This window comes from Gossypium hirsutum, chromosome D03 (genome assembly GCF_007990345.1).
Source record: "Gossypium hirsutum isolate 1008001.06 chromosome D03, Gossypium_hirsutum_v2.1, whole genome shotgun sequence".
Lineage (NCBI taxonomy): Eukaryota > Viridiplantae > Streptophyta > Magnoliopsida > Malvales > Malvaceae > Gossypium > Gossypium hirsutum.
The window spans coordinates 44290864-44309326 of record NC_053439.1 but is presented as its reverse complement, the minus strand read 5'-3'; the positions used below and the strand labels follow the sequence as shown (position 1 = coordinate 44309326).

Here is an 18463-nt window from a genome sequence, read left to right as displayed (position 1 = left end):
TCCAAAGCCTATAATAAAGATTCTCAACATTAATTTAATGGATTTACAAGAAAATTGACAACCAAGAATGAACAGAAACCCAACTTACCACCAACGATAACCTTTCGTTTAACTATTGTTAAGGCGAGAACACTGAATTCACCAATCCGAGCCTTCCCCTACGCCCAAATCACAGAGGAAAAACATTACCACTTTAGTCGTTAAGAGATTCATGACAGAAACGAAGAGAAACACTTACTGACACTACGCGAGCACTAACCGCGTGCGAAAACGAAGGAAAATAAATGGATTAGGGAAAAACAAGAAGAAGAAAAAGAAGAGAAATATGAAAAAACTCAGAGAATTTTGGCAAGAGGAGAGGGAGAAGAATAGACGGCAAATTTGTTTTTGGAAAAGAGAGTCAAAATTCGATTATGGGGAAAAAAATAAAATAAAATCCCGATAACCCCCAAAATCCCTTAATCTTCTCCCTTAATTCCCACTACACATCCACTACTCAGAATCCCCCTATTACACAAATCTATCCCGAAATCTGAGCAAAAAATAATACTCTTGCCTACATAGGGATTTGAACACAAGACCTCTACCATAATAACACACCATTTAACCACCAGACTAGCAAGCCCATTCTAATGTAATTTACCCAACAATCAAATAAAAGCCTACTAAACAAGAGTAAGGCCTAGTTCATTTAAAATACCAAAATTTTCCCAAGCGAAGACTTGAACTTGGGACCTCCCAAACACTCCTAGAACACAAAACCACTAAAGTTGACAGATATTTGTGTCATATTTTCACAATAACGAAATTAGAAATTTTTGGGCGTTACAGACACTTAGGATTTAAGCTGCCTAACCTTTAACCAGCTTACCTATTGAATTAACCCCTAGTAAACCCTGTTGATCCTAACACATTTTTTTCTCACCCATTTATGTTAACCCGTAACTAAATTATCCCTTTTATTGACTCCCTTTTTGTCCAGATTTGATTTGGTTAGTTGCCTAACTATGTTTCATCATTTCTATTGCTAAATTTTACTTTGTTAAAAGAAAAGAAAAAAGTAAAAAAAAAATTTTAAAAATTTTAAAATATATATGAATTGAGCTTGAATCATTAATCTCGTATTTTGTGTAAAAGCTCATTTCATCTCTTTATTTATTGTTGATGTAAATTCTTTTAGTTCAGCAACTGTTTTTTTTCTAGTTAGGTAACTTATCAACTCGATTCTCGATTGTAACCAAATCTTCTGACCTTTTCTGTACCCTTAACCTAAGCCCCATTACAACCTTGTAAAGACCTCTTGATTGGTGTGTCATCTCATTTATATAGTGGTGGAGATTTGATTTTCAAGTAAGCCTATGATAATGACATTTCTTGTTCGACTATTGAGTGCATATTACTTGAACCTTAAACACTTTGAGTGCTTTGAGTGAATCCTTAGTGAACATTTTAATTCTTGGTAAGTTTGAATTTTAGGTAATTATTAAGATAGGGGAGATGCCTAATGTTTTTAAAACTTAAAATTCTCTGCTTGGATTGCTTGTGTTGTTTAGTGTCATTTTAGTGTGAATTTCCAATGCATTATCTGTAGATTATCCTAATACATTGTCAGTGAAAATGATAAATTTAGGGAAGTTGACTTGAATGTGGGTTGAGACTTTTACTCGAGGACAAGCAAACGCTTAAGTTTGGGGATATTTGATGAATGCTAGAAGTAACATATTTTAACCTCATTCTTAATGTGTTTTTGGGTGATTATTCGATGTTAATTGTGAATTTTATGGTCCTAATCCTTTAAATGAGCAAAAAATGAGTGAGAATCGAAAAATCAGAACAAGCTACAAGAGTCATACGAGCTGACCCATTCCACACGACCTACCACATAGGCGTGTGGTAGGTCGTGTCGGTTGCTTAGATTTGCACTTTGAACAGTGGAAAAACACAATTTTTAGGTTTTCGAGTATTCTAAGACGTATATATGACAAAAATAAGAATATGTGAGGGAGCTATCATAGAATATTCAAGAAAACAACTCGAAAAACACTATAGAAGCCGATTTTGAAGCAGATTTTCATCAAGGTTGAAGATTCCCAGTTGATTTCTTAGGAGATTATTATGAGTTTTTTTATTTCGTTTGGTTATACTGTATCTTGGATATTTTTATTTTCAAGCATGAACTAATTTTCTAAATGCTTAGGGAGATGAACCCTATGATGGATTCTGTCGTTTGATTTTTATTTTATGCAATAAATTCTTAGTTTCTTGTTCTCAATTATATGTGTTTAATTCTTGGTTTGATATTTCTAGATTATTAATCTATGTTTGATGTGCTTAAATTAGAGGTTGAATATACCCTATTTAATAGTAGATCTGGCGTAATTGAGTGGAGTTGCATGCAATCCTAGAAATAGGACGACATAAATCTACCAGATTAGAGTCGAATCTAATAGAAGAATCTATAGCTTGAGTTAATATGATAATAGGGGTTTTAATTAGAAAGAAATTTCAATTAATCAACCTAGAGTCAATTACTTTTATGTTCGAAAGAGATATTTGTATAATTTAGGTATTTCTATGAATCAAGATACTAAGTAAATAAATTGCGTAATTTAGATTGGTAGTGACAGAAGAAATCTAGGTGAATTCTTTCCTGAGTATTGTTTTGCTTGTTGGTTGCTAATCAGATATTTTTCTATTTTGTTCTTTGTCGTGTTCTTTAGTTAATTAATTTAGTTAATTTTAGTTTTTAATCAATCACTCAAATTATTCGGTTAAATAATAGAAAGATGGTAATTATTAGTACTTCTAGTCTTCGTAGGAACGATATCTATGCTCACCATAGCTATACTATTAATTGATAGGTGCATTTATCTTAGTAAAATTTTTAGTTAGTTTCGTGGAAATCAGGCGACGACAAAAAAAAAATAGCCAAGGGGAACGACAATAGAGGAATTACAAAAAATGGAAGAAAAAGAAAAAGGCAAAAAGGAAGGAAAGAAAACGTCGGAGAGGGAAACCAACAAATAAAAATGGAAAAATAGAAAACGTAAAGAGTGGGAGTAGTGGGGGGAGTTGGATAGTAGAATGGAGAGAAATTTTAGGGATAATTTCTGATTTATTTTTTAAAATAAATCCAATAAAATCCTAACCTACCAGATTAGTTATCAACCTATCAGATTACTTAGCAATTGAGTTTAACCGAAACTCTGACACCTTAGGCAGTAACAATAGAAACAGAGCAAAAATTAATTTTGTTTTTAGGAACAACAAAATTCTAACTTGGGACCTAAGGGTAAACTAAGGTTTTACCACTGAGTTAACAGACTCATTCTTGTCAACAAGCTAACAAAAATAAAAGGCATACATGTGACCAACCAAGTGTGGGAATTAAAACAATAAAAATTCAAGGAAGAGGATCGACTACAAAACCTCAAGCTTACAAAGAGTGCTTAACCACTAAACCAAATTAATCTACACAACACAATTAAATACCCAAAAATTAAAGAATTTTGGGGCGTTACAGTCACTCACTTGAGGCCACTTTTCATAAGGAAAAGCATCTTCATGTCGCAACACCTAAGTCATCACCAAGTCAAACAAGAGCTCCTTTCTCACCATTTCATCACCATCATCGAGCACGTTCACATGCCTTCATTATCTCCTTCCATGCCACTAGCGCATAATGTCCATGAATAATCACCATTGTGGACCGAAGAACTTTCTCATCTACAACACTTTATTATTAGAATATTTTATACTTTTTTGAAAGTTTTACTAATATAAATATAGTATATTCACAAGTGCTGTACAAGTACAAATACATACCCAATAGATGAAAAGCTAGAAAGAATCCAAACAAAGCCCATATATGGCATATGCACATGATGATATTGGAGACTCGCAAATCGCAATTGTGCACGGTAGGACTTGAATCTAGATGTTTAAGGACCTAAGGCCTCCACCTTAACCAACTACAATAAAACCTCAAAGGCTATATTTTATATTTTTTAAATATCTTTATTTTTTATATTAATTGCTTAAAATAAAGATATTTTGTTAATGCCAATGAGACCTTTGTTTGTTGGTCAAGGCAAAGGTTTTGGATAATTGAGTACCCAAGTTTAAATCTTAAATCTACATTGTAGTTGGTCGTATATATATATATATACTTGTAAAAATGTAATGTATTTGTGATTGTGAAATAATTAAAGTGAATTTAAAGGGATTTTAGGTTAGAACATAGGAAAGTTATAAAGGAAAAGTTACTGTTTCCTCGTTATATCTAAAGAATGTCATCCCATCTTAATAATTGACTTGCAAAATTTACTATAGTTTAAATTCTACTTTTAGTCTTTCTACTATAGATTTTAAATAATGTACTTTGATTTGGTTATTTTTAGTCCCTATATTTTTCAAATTTAAATTCCAGTTCTCTCTAAATAATATCTATTAAATCCATTAAGTTATGTTATTTCTAAAATCTAATGCAAAAAATATGGTATCATACGTGTAATGTCATGTTAGCTTGTTATTTCTACATATTACTTATTAAAAATTTAGTTAATAGATGAAGGACTATCGATTGTATCAAGATTAAAATTTCAAAATTTGAAAAGTATAGGGACTTGGAATATTCCAATTGGAGAATATGCACTAATTTACAACTATACACATACTATAAGATTAATAATTGAGTTTAACCCAACAAATATAACTGCTACTATTTGCGTTAGGACTAAAATTTCAAAATTTGAAAAGTATAAAGGCTTAAAAGTGACCAATTCAAATAGTATAAAAATTAAAATTAATCAAAGACAAAACCCCCAACTTTTACAAACTAAAAATTAATATTTCCTATGTGTGAATATTTATTTGATTATTTGATTAAGTTGGAAAAAAAATCACAAAATAATTGTTGTGATAGTTACATTAATATATTATTTATTTTCTTTCCTCGTGGAACATAAAAATAATAATTATTGGATCAATAGCAAAATCGCATTATTAAAATTGAGAAATAAAAATGTATTGGGCAGTTATATCAAATATCAGTGAAACAAAATAATATAAAAGTTTATATAACCATCCTCTTTGGAAAATTTATTTTACGACACCATTTATGGTTGCTACCAATTGAAAATAAATAAATCATTTTTTTCATATTACACGTATAGTTGATAAAGAGAGATCATGGATGATACGGAAAAAATATTTATTTATTTTTAATTGATAGAGACCATAAATGATGTGATAAAAAAGGTTTATAAAATAATTTTTCTGAATAGAAAATGTTTTAAGGTTTACTTTTGAGGTTTAAGGTTTGAGAAATAGAATTCAAAATATATAAACCCTAAAACCTCATTTATTATTTAAATAATTTTTTAGAACTAGTTTTAACATCTAATAAATGAGTAAAGATATTGACATCTCAACCATTATGAATATATGTATGTAGTTAAGAAGCTCCACTTCCTTCCCCTTTATAATATTGATCTCTCATAGTTTATAATTTTCAAATTTTCCTCAAGAGTTAATCAGTACGATTTTCATTATTCATCAATAAATAAAAATATGGATGGATGGTTGAGAAATAGAGATGAAAGGGTGTAAGATACTATGAAATAAACAGAAAATTAACTATAGAGTAAATCTTTTAATCTCTGTTACTCATCTTGAAATGAATACATTGATGAGATTATATACACATGTGAACTGTAGCTCTATGAGAATAACAGCTCCTAACTACTTAACAGATTGGATAACCAACTAACCACCTTAACAACACAATTGTTTAACATTCACCGAGCTTCTCAACAGGTGTGACTCGAAGTGAATTCCAAAAACGAGTAAACAAATAGACAGACAGTGGTTTAGTAAGAATATCAGCAAGTTGATCACAAGCGGGCACCTCACCAACAATAAGGGACCCATTAGCCACTTTCTCACAGACAAAAAATAAGTCAAGCTCAACATGTTTAAATTTGGAGTGCAAGACCGGATTAGCTGTAACAGCGACCGCACTTGAATTATCACACCAAACTGTAGGAAGATCAGCTGAACTGACTCGTAATTCTTGTAACAGAGATACCAACCATGCAATATCACTAGTAGCTGCAGCTAGACTTCTATATTCAGCTTCTACCGTCGACTGAGACACAACTTATTGTTTCTTGGAACACCACGAAACAGGCGTATGACCAAAATAGATACAAAAACCTGTTGTAGATCGACGATCATCAAAATCAAGACCCCAGTTGGCATCAACATACTAACTAAAAAACTCCTGTCAAGAAGATCTTGAATGTATTTGCGTTGACACAAATGAAGGCTACCATTGAAAGATCGACTGACCTCAACCCCCAAAAAATAGTGAAGCTCACCAATATCTTTTAGAGAGAACTTGTTATGTAGCAGCTGAACAAAGCAATTTATTTCCTTAGTGGAACTACCAGTAATAATAATATCATCCACATAGACCAAAATATAGACAGTGGATGTGGATGAAACTTTGACAAATAAAGAGGCATCAACTTTAGATAGGACAAAGCCATTAGAAATAAGAAATTGCTTCAATGTTTTAAACTAGGCACGGGGAGCTTGCCGTAACCCATACAAAGCTTTTGTCAGATGATACACCAATAGCTCACCATTTGGACCATATTGCACATATCTTGGAGGTTGTTGCATGTAGACTTCATTAGTCAAGTCTCCATTTAAAAAGACATTATTTACATCAACCTGACAGAGTGTCCAACCATTAGTCACAGCAATAGACAAAATGACTCGTATAGTAGCAGGTTTGACCACTGGGCTAAACGTTTCGTTGAAGTCACAACCAGGAACCTGAGAACACCCATTTGCAACCAGTCGTGCTTTTCGACGATTAATCGGCCCATTAGGATTCTTCTTTATTTTAAAAAGCCATTTGCATCCAATTGTTTTTCGGTCAGGAGGTAGAGAAACCAACTGCCAGGTAGAGTTGGCCATTAAAGCATCAAACTCAGGTTGAACGGCAAGTTTCCATTCCTTATGAGCAAGAGCTTCCTCAATAGACTAATGCTCAAAATCTACAACATCAACAGTTAAAGCTTTAGGCTTAAAAATTCTTGCCTTAGACCGAAAAACCATAGCATGAGTATTCCTTATAGGTAGAGAAGAAACAATTGGAGATTCCGTAGAGGAGCTTGGAATCTCCTTTATATTATTTCCACATTCAGCTTGTGTATCAACTGAAACGAATGCACTAGGACGACTCATATCAACCGGAATAAATGTATCAATATTACAACCTGAACCAGGAGGCAGAGATGTAGATGATAATGCAACAGTTGTGCGACTAGATTTTACAGTAAGCTTAACAGAAGAGGTTCGAACAATAAGAACATACGTAGGAGAACGAAAAGCGGTTGGAATAGTGGGAAGTACAGACGAATGAGGCAGAAATTGACATTTATCAACATGACGAGAAATAACTATATTGCCCTCCAGTGTGAGGCAATAATAACCTTTATGTTGAGAGCTATAACTTAGAAACGTACATGGAGGTGACCAAAAATCCAGTTTGTGCGACACAAAAGGACGTAAATACAGGAAGCAACAACAACCAAATACCCTTAAGTGATCATACGTAGGCTCACAACCATAAAAATTCTGATATGGAGATTGACCTTTCAAAATCGGAGTGGGCAACCTATTAATTAAATGCACAGCACTGCAGAATGCATAGCCCCAAAACTTCATAGGTAAATTAGCCTGGGCCAAAAGTGTAAGACTAGTTTCCAAAATGTGCCTGTGTTTGTGCTTAGCATAAGACTAGTTTCCAAAATGTGCCTGTGTTTGTGCTTAGCAACACCATTTTGTTCAGAAGTGAAGGCATGAAAAACGATGAAGAATCCCATGACTAGCCAGAACTGAAGCAAAAGCACGAAACTCACCTCCCCAATCACTTTGAAACTTCTTAATAGTCTTCCCAAACTGAGTACTAACCATCTTCTGAAACTGAAGAAAACACTCAACTGCTTGAGATTTATGTTTAATCAGATAAATCCAGGTAAACTGACTACACATGTCAATAAACGAAACATAATACAGATTACCACCATAGTCAACAGAAGCTGGTCCCCACAAATAAGAAATAACCAATTCAAACAACTCCTTATATTTAGTGGAAGAGAATGAAAAGGGAAACTTATGTGATTTCCCTTTTTGACAAGCAACACAAACATTATCAAGATATTTTTTATTTGAAACAATTCCACACTTGGTAAGTACAAGTTTAACAACTTTAGAAGAAGGATGACCAAGCCTTTTATGCCATATTGAGAAAACATTAGCATCATTCACTCGACAATCTGTAACCCAGTATTGTTAACAGAGGGACTCGGATCAGGAACAACAGACGAACCAACCAAAAATTGATAGAGACCATCACGAACTCGGCTCCGCAGTAAAATTTCCTGTGTCTGGATGTCTTTAACAACACAATAAGATGGGTGAGATTCAAAAATACATTGTTGTTAATAGCAAATTGAGAAACATATATGAGAGTTTTTCGAATACTCGGTACACACAGAACATTAGACAGGTGTAACAACTTCTTCTTTGTTGGTAGAACAGTATCCCCAATAGACGAAATTTTAGTGAGAGACTCATTTCCCATTAAAAATGAAGAATTACCTATATATGGAGTAGAGACATTCAATTCAGATGCATTCTAACAGACATGATGATTGGCCCCTGAATTTGGATGCCATGATGAGGTTTCTATCGGCACAGGAGCACACAAGTTAGTATTACCAAAATTGGAATCATATTGTGTGGCATCCAAAAAATCAGATGCATGAAAATCAAGAATTTGTGGTAGCCCAACACACTGCGGTGAATCAAAATAAAAAACACGTGCTTGTGGTTTAGTCCGCCACAAAACTTTAGAAGTATTGTTGAGCACAGGGACTTCAAGATCAATAAAATTAACATTAGGCCCAAGTGAAGGTCCACACGTATGTAATGCAAAATTTTGACTAGCATTGACTGGCCCACTGTTGGGCCCATTATGTTGGTCACTATTGGCTCAAAACCTGCATTTAACCCAAATTTTGATCTACTATTTCGGCCATTAACAGGCTTAAAACACTGACCTATATTTGGCCCAAGTTTTAACTCACTTGGATGCCCAAAATTTAGACCTGCAGGTGGTCCTGCATGAACTGGCCTGTGCAGCATAGTAGTCGGCCCAGCTTGCCCAACATACTGTTGACCCAAATCACGTCCAAACGTTTCCTGCATATTACGCGTAGCATTCAAGTCAAATAGGTCACCATCGGACCCAAATCCAACACCACATTCTGTCACATTAGGGTAACCATAGAAAGAGGTCCTAGCTTGCGGCGGGCATGAAACCTAATTTTGAAACTGTCCCAAAAAACTCTCTCGAGAACCAAACCCATCATAAACACCACCTTGAAACCCTTGACCACCGTATGCAGACGAAACCTTATTAAAATTATTTGGTCCATCATAATTGCGATTGAAGCGATAGAAGCATTTTTGGGCCCAATGACCGAACCTATTACAGATTTGACACTGCACTCTCGATCGAAAACCACGTCCACGTGAATGACCTCCATGCACATCATATGACAAACCGGAGTCAACCATTATAGCAACCAATGGTGAGTTAACAAGATGGGCTTGAATTGGAACCTCACGCCCTCACGCGCCACCCGCGTCTGGCGACTCTCAATCTCTAGGAGAACATCGACCAAACGCTGGAAAGAAAGAACCTCCGTCAAGAATGAGGCTAAGGACAACACAGCATTAAAGTCCGACGAAAGACCGGCCAAAAAACCTCTACCTTTTCAGCTTCTGACACTGCCGATCTAGAAGCTACAAGTAATGCACATATGTTTCCTATTTTTGCAACATATTATCTGGCAGTTAACTCACCTTTTCTTAAAGAATGCAGATCATGCTTAACACGAGAAAATTTTGCACCAGTAGAAACGGCGAAAAGATAATTTGCGGTGCTCCAAATCTCACATGCAGACTTAGCAGAGGTAAAATATGACAGAATCGACGAACTTATAGTGGAAAGAAGCCAAGATGCTAACAGTTTATCCTGTTGATTAAACAGAGATGCGTCTGGATTTGGAAGAAGCGTACCTTCTGGAGATGCGACAAACTGAGGTGGAGCAGCCAATGTACCCTCCAAGAACCCTTGCAGCTCATATCCTTCTATTATCAGTCGAATATGTTGCTGCCACTGAACAAAGCTTCCTTCCTCTAACTTTATCGTGTCATGACAAGGGAACGATTGAACCAACCGAGCACTTGAAACCGATGAACTCACAGGATCAGCAGATCCAGAATCAGTAGACGGTGCCATAATGTGAAAAATGAAAGCATGTAACAAGACTAGGCGACTGATACCATGTAAGATACTATGAAATGAACAAAAATTAACTATAGAGTAAACCTTTTAATCTCTGTTACTCATCTTGAAATGAATACATTGATGAGATTATATACACATGTGAACTGTAGCCCTATGAGAATAACAACTCCTAACTACTTAACAGATTGGATAACCAACTAACCACCTTAACAACACAACTGTTTAACAGAGGGCAGCGGGGATGCAGGAATGACTCAATCAAATAAAATCTTCCAAGGTTTTTTCCATTGGATATTTTTATTTGATTGAGCCATGCAAATATCTTATTTACTTATCTTCTTCTTATATATATTTTTATTTCGTTTCAAATTATATGGATATCAAGAATACTGAATGATTTAGTTAAAGTTATGTTCAGTTTATATATATATATATATGCTTGATTCATAAATTATCGTAGAATTTTTCTACCACAATTCTAGTGATATATATATGACTGGATTCTCTGTGAAGATTTGAATCCTTTTTTCTCTCTTTCCAAACAGCTTTAGAAAGGGTGCTTTTATTTTAATTAGTCATAATAATAAATTTAATTGTGAATATTTACATTATTTATCAATTGAGTCGTTATATATATTTTTAATTAAATTTGGCCAATAACTTTTCTTTAAAGGAATTGTTGATTAAAATATTATTTTTTAACAATGTTAACGTAATAATTCGTGTATCAGTTCATGTATGCTTACTATTAAATATTTGACTTGACTACCATTATAAAAATGAATATTTAAGTTTAATACATTTGACCGAGGGTCCATGTTTTAAAGGTTGAGAGATTTAACTTTCTTATTTGTTTTGAAGGTTAAAAATTTCATGATAAGGCCCTTATCCCTTCGACTACAACCTTGTCACAAGTTGATTAGAAATGGTATAGTATAAATTATTGTATTGATTTTATATCTTGCGTATTTGCTAAATTTAATGATTTTGAGTTTTCTCATATCTTGAATTCTGCATTATATAAATATTGCAAGAAATGATTAAGAGTAATGAAACTCTATTACGAAAATTATTTTCTTAATCCAATCTTGAGTGTTTTATTGTTTTAACAAGTAATAGATTTGATTAGGTACTTTTTTTTTACTCTAATTATAATCTTAAATTGTATTAATATATGTTTTTTTTTAAGTTTATAAGTTGAATACGGTCAAAGTAAAAATATAAATACATACAAATTAAAAATTAGAATAATTTAGATTAAGATGGATTAATTAAATTAAAACCCACACATGAAAACAACATATTATAGAACTTAGATATTCACATGTATAATAGCGCATGATGAATCTTGAAATTAGATACTAAAAACCAACACCTTTGCCTTTACCAATTATGCCAATACCTTATTCGACATGTGCCTTGGAATGAAAGACAATTTTGAACCAGCTTTGTCTACAAACAATGAAGCTATAAGTAATACAACTATGAATATCATGGAGAGTTCGATCCTGGCTCAGGATGAACGCTGGCGGCATGCTTAACACATGCAAGTTGGACGGGAAGTGATGTTTCCGATGGCGGACGCTTAGAAATTAGAAGTTAGAAGTTAGAAAAGGCACACTAGAAAAAACAAGAATGCCTGGAATCTACACATTGATTTTTTTTCGCAATTTTTGTTGAACCGTATGCATCAAAAGGTGTCTGCACGGCTACTAAGGGATACAATTTTATTCTAATCAACTGACTTTATTGAGAAAAATTACTTTTTTTAGGCTAAGAGGTTGATAGCAAGATCTCGAATCAACTTATTGATTTTATAGTATATCTCAGTATAGAGAATGATACCAAAGATTTGTATTTGTTTATAAACTCTCCTGGCAAATGGGTAATACCCGGATTAGCTATTTATGATACTATGCAATTTGTGCAACCAGATGTGCATACAATATGCATGAGATTGGCTGCTTCAATGAGATCTTTTCTCCTAGCCGAAGGAGAAATTACCATACGTCTAGCATTCCTTCAAGTTCGGAGCCAATGAGTTTTTTTTATTTGATAGAAAGAAAAAAGAAGACTATGCCTTCGCCATATGAAATATGAATTAGTAAGTAATAATAGCATAACACTTCGAATTAGATATGAATTTTTTTATTTCAAAACATCAAATTATGTATCGAAAGAGTAATATGAGAGAAATGGCATTTCCAATTTTATGGTAGCGTTGTATTTTGCTTGTGTCAAATATTCTTTTAATTTAAGATGAATCTATTTTTTTAATGGAACACTGATGAGTGAGCATGGCCATGGCTGGTGGTCCAAAATGAAAACTATATAGGTTTGTGTTTTTTATCAACCCAAAAGTTAAATTTTTTATTAGTATTTCCTAAAATCAATTTAAGAGTTGGCTGATTTAGTTCATATTAATTTAATAAGTTGATCATGATTTCATCTCATTCATTTCTCTTTTTCTTTCTTTTCTCTCTCTCTATATATTATATTTTTCATGTTCGTTTCATTTCTCTTTTTCTTTCTTTTCTCTCTCTCTCTATATTATATTTTTCATGTTCGTTTTATAGTTTATGTTTAAGATTTAAGATTCTCTCATTATAAGATTATCTCTGAAGTTTGAACCTCTCCTAAAACCCAATACATGTTCATCTCTATATATATTATATTAATTTATTATTTTCTTTTCTTGTGGGATTTGTCCATCATCTTTCATTTCTTCCACAACCTAAGATCAAGGGTATAAATAGAGGCTGGCAGGAGTCTCAACCCCTAAACCATTTAGACTCTTTAAAATTTTCAAACTGCAAAATTCAAACTTACGAGCTGAAAAGTGCTACTTGAATTTGAGTATTTAGTAAGATTTATTTACATTTCAAGTTAAAGCAAATTATATCCATCCTTGTCTGCCATTTTATTTGGTCTTCTAGTCAAAGCAACGAAATTTGTATCAGTTTTTATCAGTTTAATCTGATTTTATGGATTAAAAAAATCTCTAGTTGAATTATGTTTATCAGACCGCACAAGTAACATATTTTCATTGTTACGTTCATGCAAATTTATAGAAAAAAAAATTCTACACCTATGGTCAATGGAATCTACTCAGCTTCTTCCCCTCATTTCTCAATAACAATTTTCAAATCAGTACAACAATTTAACCCAAAAACACATGAAAGAAAATGGCAGTCTATATTGCTGATAGAACATGAAAATGCCAACAAAGATCTAGTTTTTTCATAAGGTTGTTGGCTTTGTTATGCACTTTTTGACCCCAAAAACTCAGAATGGGCAACTTTTAATGCTCTGGAGGTGTATACGACATTACCAGATAAACGGTGCTATAGACGTGTAGATGGCAACGAGCAGAGCCGCCTTCATCTCCATTTGCAGTTAAGCTTGTACAGCCACGCCCAATTTCCCCACCACAAAATGTTCCGGCTACCGGAACCCTAGGAAAGTTATCCAAGAATGGGGAACTATCAACATTAAGTTGACCGAAGAATGATTCGCCACGTCCAAGGCATGAAAAGATAAAACCTCCAAAAGCTTCCTTCTTATCAACGGCATTGATAATTGTGCTTTTGCTGAGGCTGCTTTTGGAATCCCAATCCAACTTCAATTTTCTAAGGGTTGAGGAGACATTTCTGCTTGAAGATAATGCAGTCTTTGGATCCGAATGGTAAAACTGAAAATAGTCACCAGTTCTGATACCAACACCATCAACATAAAGGTACTCTGAATCTCCTCTGTTGAACAACATTAATCCGTTTGATTAAAATAAAAAAGGAAAGTAAATGAATGTGTACAAATGCAATCCTTGCCTAAGTTTTATTTGCAGCCACGTGTGATACAGAGAGAAGTAAAAACAACTGTTAGACTAAGTTTTTACCACTGAAGTATGAAAAACGGTTCTTGTGCATCACTATGGTTGGCCAGAAAAACGAAAACAGAAGAATGATATTGAAGTTTTGTTGATCAACGTCACATCATTGATCTTAGAATGACTTATTGATTCTTGAAGAGAGAGATCTTATTACAATGTATGGTTAACCAAATGCCACTATTAATAGACAAATAATTTACTGTACTCACTGTATTCTAATTGACTTGCACCAAACAGTGAAAGTATCTACTAATCCGAATGCAAATGCTCTTATTGCAAGTAAAGAAGAATAACCGGCTCACTTGTAATTCATAAACAAACGCCAAGTATCATACAACAGAAAGTATAGCAAAGGGCCCCAATATTCCGTAAACCTTCACCATTTAAGCAAGTTCATCTCTAATAAGTCTATGAATGCAGCAGATGAGTGGTTAACTACCATAAGTAAGTCCACAACTATACACTTAGCTCTACAACTCAATTTGTGCCAGCAACTAACATGACAATAATGTAGATAGCAAATATATACTCAAGAGGGCAGGGTTAACTGTGGAGAGAGAAAAGGTACACAACAAGAAGGTTTGATTGCTGAACATGACAATTATGTAATGTATTTGGACACATACAGGTGTCTGGGAGTGCAACCATACAACCTAGCCCCTGGCATGCCTGCCATGTTTTCTGTGAAACCAAACAAAAATGGGGAAAATGTTTCATATCTTACCCTTCAACTCCATGGAGTGCCAAGGTTGTCATCATCTTAGGCTTATCTGAGCCAACAGAACAGTTCCGTCGCCTTGTAACCCCAATGTAAAGATCAACACAGTCCATATTATTTTCCATCTGCCATTTATTTTCACTTGAAAAGGTTTAAGAGTATGGATGAATCATAAAGAATAAGCAGTGCTCATAAGCACATGAATCTTTTTGATATGGTATCAACACAATGGATCAAAACATCGGTAGAATGGGTGTAGGCTTCAAGACAAAAGAATCAATTAGGAGCACAAAATATTTACATTAAACAGTCAGTTCGCATTGCATCCGCATATTTTAAATATTTCTATAAAGCTCATGCTTTCTTATATACACAGAAGCACATTGACATACCTCATTATCAATATCTTCTAGCATCTGTTGACCATCAAGAATCTCCTGCTGTCCTTCTCTTCTGGCAGTGAGCCAGGTGACAGTATAAGAGTCTTGCACTCTAACAGAAGCTGCCTTAAGCCTTGGTCCAATTGCCGAGACACCCTTTGACAGTGCAAAATGAAATTCAATATTCCCTATACCTGACAATTTAACACACGTCAGCATAGGCTACCAAATTGGGATGAAAAGAGGAGAGAAAATGACAAAGAAGTTATGTGTGCATATTTACAAGAATATGCATTTTTAGAAATTTTCATTTTCTTTCCTCATTTTCAGCTTCACAAAGCAATGGATGGAAAAGTGATTACTTTTTCTTTCCATTTTTTAATATTTCCTGCCAAGCACCCCAATGAAAAGAAAATATATATTTTCTATTTTTCTACTTCACTCCTTCAATTTTCCATCTTTCCATCTTTCTTTCCACCTTACCAATTAAAGCCTATACGATGTAACCAATGACAAGAAGAACCATGAACGAGCCCTTAGGCTTTGCTCAACACGAAGGATGGAAAGGAGTAAGGATTGAAATGTAATACAGTTTATATGGACTTTCTCAGGAATGAGAACAACTATCTTCACCTATTACACTTGAAAAAGGAAAATTATGCACGTGTGACAATTAAAACAATTAATAAGCTTCATAAAATTTGAGAAAAATAAATAAATGCATAATTTAGGAATAGTTACCACGGGCTTTGTTTCTATCTCTTGCAAATACAAGAGCAACAGCATCAGGAGAGTGTTTTTTATTAGTGCCGACATTTCTTGAGACATCACTACTTCTATACACAAACTGACCTCTCTCATCACCCACAATGATTGTTTCCATGGACATAGCATAATCTGAGATGGACAAGATTATCAAAGAGTATAATAAATCATGCGCAAATTTTCTGAATAACATGAAAAGAGGGAAAATAGAGCTAGAACTAATCTAACAACCACCTAGGTCCCACGTACTTGGGAGCTTGGAAGAGGTGAGAAGGAATTATCATAGAGGTCATTGATCATGTATATATGATTGACCCAACATTGATATGTTCCACTCTATCTATTGAAGAAACACTTTGAGCACGTGTTTGTGCCACTAAGACTAGAATGTAGATGAGTGATCATTATTTGCTCATTAAGAATATAAATTTGATGGAAATCTGGGCCAGAGTTTTGGCTTATATTTTCTTAATTGCAAGTTCCCATTCAGATTCAAAAGGAATAAAGTTTGTGCTTGGAAAGAAACAATAGGTACATTAGAGTGGAATCTTTTGAATTTCCTATGCATAGATGGTCTAAATAGTTAGTTCCCCTATGCTTACAATCAGTTCAAGCTATCAGATGGTTGAACAATTTTGTTCTATCAAAAAGCAAAATGAAAAATAAAAATAGGGGAAATGGAAAAAAACTTGCCTAACTTTTCAAGGATAGGTTTCTGGTCAACACTTCCATCCTACAAAATCAAAATGCCACATCAAAGCACAACCAAGTAAGAGACCCTAACTTGTAGTGGAAGAGGACACACAACGAAACATAGCAACTTACTCCGATCATTATAATCGCCTGCGGTGATGTGCAACCTGACATAGAGGATGTGTAAGACTTAATATCCAGCACGAACTTGTCAATCATTGACCCTTGAGGTGCCTAATATAACAGCAAAGTTCTCCATGTTAGTTTTCCTTTAACAAATTGAAACATTAGGCTTTCTTCATTATATTATTGTTTCAGTAACAGATTAAAATTTCACCTTTCTCTGTCGTAAAAGAGGGATCACATCGACTTTGAGTCCCGGAACAAATCCAACAGTCAATACGATGCCAGTATTTACAGGAACTTCATCAATATTACCATCAATCCACTTAACCTGACATTTTATAAAACCAGAATTTAAAAACAAAAACATAAAAATTTAAGCATCACAATGGTAATAGAATAGGAATACTTAAAATAAAAAATCATAAAAGAAAGAACAAGCCTCTCTAAATTCATGAGAAAGTGCATCTCGTCCAAGAATTCCTTTAACAGAAGATACAATAATCGGAGTTCTTGATCGCACTTTTTCTACCATCTGCCCAGTAAACACAGGTTAAAATTTTAAAGAAAATTAACTTCAACCCATTAGGGAAGAGAAAGAGAGATTTTTAGAATTCATACAAATTGCAGAACATCTTTGATTTCAAACCCAGGACCAACACTTGCAATAGCAAAATGAGGTCGAATTGGTTCTGACATAACCTTGTCAAAAACTTCTTGTAAAGCAACCTATTCAAATATATACAACAAAAATCAGCAAAAGAAGACTAAGAAAAGTTTCCTTTTTCCCCCTTCGAATTAGGCATTAAAAGAAAAAGGTAGAGAGAAAGATACAAGAGGCAAAGGCTTGAGGGAGATGGCGGAGGAGAGCTTAGGGCGCGAGAGGATGTGACAGCAAGCAGCGTTCCAAGTCTTAGAGACGGTGGCAGCGGAAGCGAAAGAGATGGCAGGTAGCCTTGAAAGTATGTTTCGAAGAAGATCCTCATTCATTAGAGAAAACCCACTGGCTTCCATGAGTTTGGGTGTTGCTGAAGAAGGTGATGATCGGTTCTTATTCGCCATTGAAGGCTTAAGCAAAGGAACACTCTCAACAGCTCTTTTCAAGTCTTTCTTGTTTTCTGGGCTTCAGTTTCATTCGACTTTATTTCATAGTTTCCTTTTTCGTTTATTTAATTAATTAAAAATAAGGAAAAAGTTTATTGTTAATGTATTATATAATAGTTAAATATAAAATAAAAAATAGTATAATTTTAAATTTGAAAGTAGAAGAATGGAAAAATAATTTTAAAATAAGGGAAAATTATTTTTTCTTTTGCTAAAAATATATTATAGAGTGACTAAATATTATCAATTGTATTTGTTTATTGTTAACATATGTATTAAAATATAATATTCATACCAAACATAGCATAGTTTGCTTACTTTTTTTTTATGACGGAGCTATTCGAAAGTTTTCATTAATTCACTAAATTATTTAGAAGTTTTTATTTCAATCAAGTTTT

At 33.9% G+C, this 18463-nt stretch overlaps 2 protein-coding genes across 7 annotated transcripts; both read right to left on the bottom strand.

Moving 5' to 3' along the window:
- Positions 1-5646: 5646 nt before the first annotated feature.
- On the bottom strand, positions 5647-10751 carry LOC121215512 (uncharacterized). 6 transcript variants are annotated; one of them, XR_005911419.1, is made up of 4 exons: positions 9138-10751; positions 8677-8763; positions 7935-8470; positions 5647-7067 (listed from the first exon to the last, which is right to left on the bottom strand). XR_005911419.1 is itself a non-coding variant. In XM_041090216.1 (2 exons), exons 1-2 carry the CDS (start codon positions 10382-10384, stop codon positions 8340-8342), a joined length of 354 nt encoding a protein of 117 aa, XP_040946150.1. In that variant the 5' UTR covers positions 10385-10751; the 3' UTR covers positions 8146-8339. The 6 variants fall into 6 exon arrangements, 1 of the variants encoding a protein (XP_040946150.1); XR_005911416.1 differs by having other exon boundaries at positions 8677-10751; XR_005911418.1 differs by having other exon boundaries at positions 7935-8763.
- A 2736-nt stretch (positions 10752-13487) lies between these two features.
- Positions 13488-18109, bottom strand: LOC107950180 (F-box/LRR-repeat protein At5g63520). The gene is made up of 10 exons (XM_016884970.2): positions 17796-18109; positions 17583-17690; positions 17404-17496; positions 17176-17292; positions 16971-17072; positions 16839-16878; positions 16122-16277; positions 15393-15574; positions 15007-15125; positions 13488-14145 (listed from the first exon to the last, which is right to left on the bottom strand). The coding sequence occupies exons 1-10, from the start codon at positions 18021-18023 to the stop codon at positions 13695-13697; spliced, it is 1596 nt and encodes a 531-aa protein (XP_016740459.1). The 5' UTR covers positions 18024-18109; the 3' UTR covers positions 13488-13694.
- Positions 18110-18463: the final 354 nt, after the last annotated feature.

What these genes read in the sequence shown, in the direction of transcription:
- LOC107950180 (XM_016884970.2), bottom strand. Translation starts at nt 18,023, where the DNA reads ATGGCGAATAAGAACCGATCATCACCTTCTTCAGCAACACCCAAACTC. An exon ending in AGGCGATTATAATGATCGGA is followed by an intron (nt 16,879 to 16,970) that starts GTAAGTTGCTAT and finishes TTGATTTTGTAG; the next exon opens with GATGGAAGTGTTGACCAGAA. An exon ending in ACCTATCCTTGAAAAGTTAG is followed by an intron (nt 16,278 to 16,838) that starts GCAAGTTTTTTT and finishes TGTCCATCTCAG; the next exon opens with ATTATGCTATGTCCATGGAA.
- LOC121215512 (XM_041090216.1), bottom strand. Translation starts at nt 10,384, where the DNA reads ATGGCACCGTCTACTGATTCTGGATCTGCTGATCCTGTGAGTTCATCG. An exon ending in GTTTGTCGCATCTCCAGAAG is followed by an intron (nt 8,471 to 10,161) that starts GTACGCTTCTTC and finishes GTGTTGTTAAAG; the next exon opens with ACATCCAGACACAGGAAATT.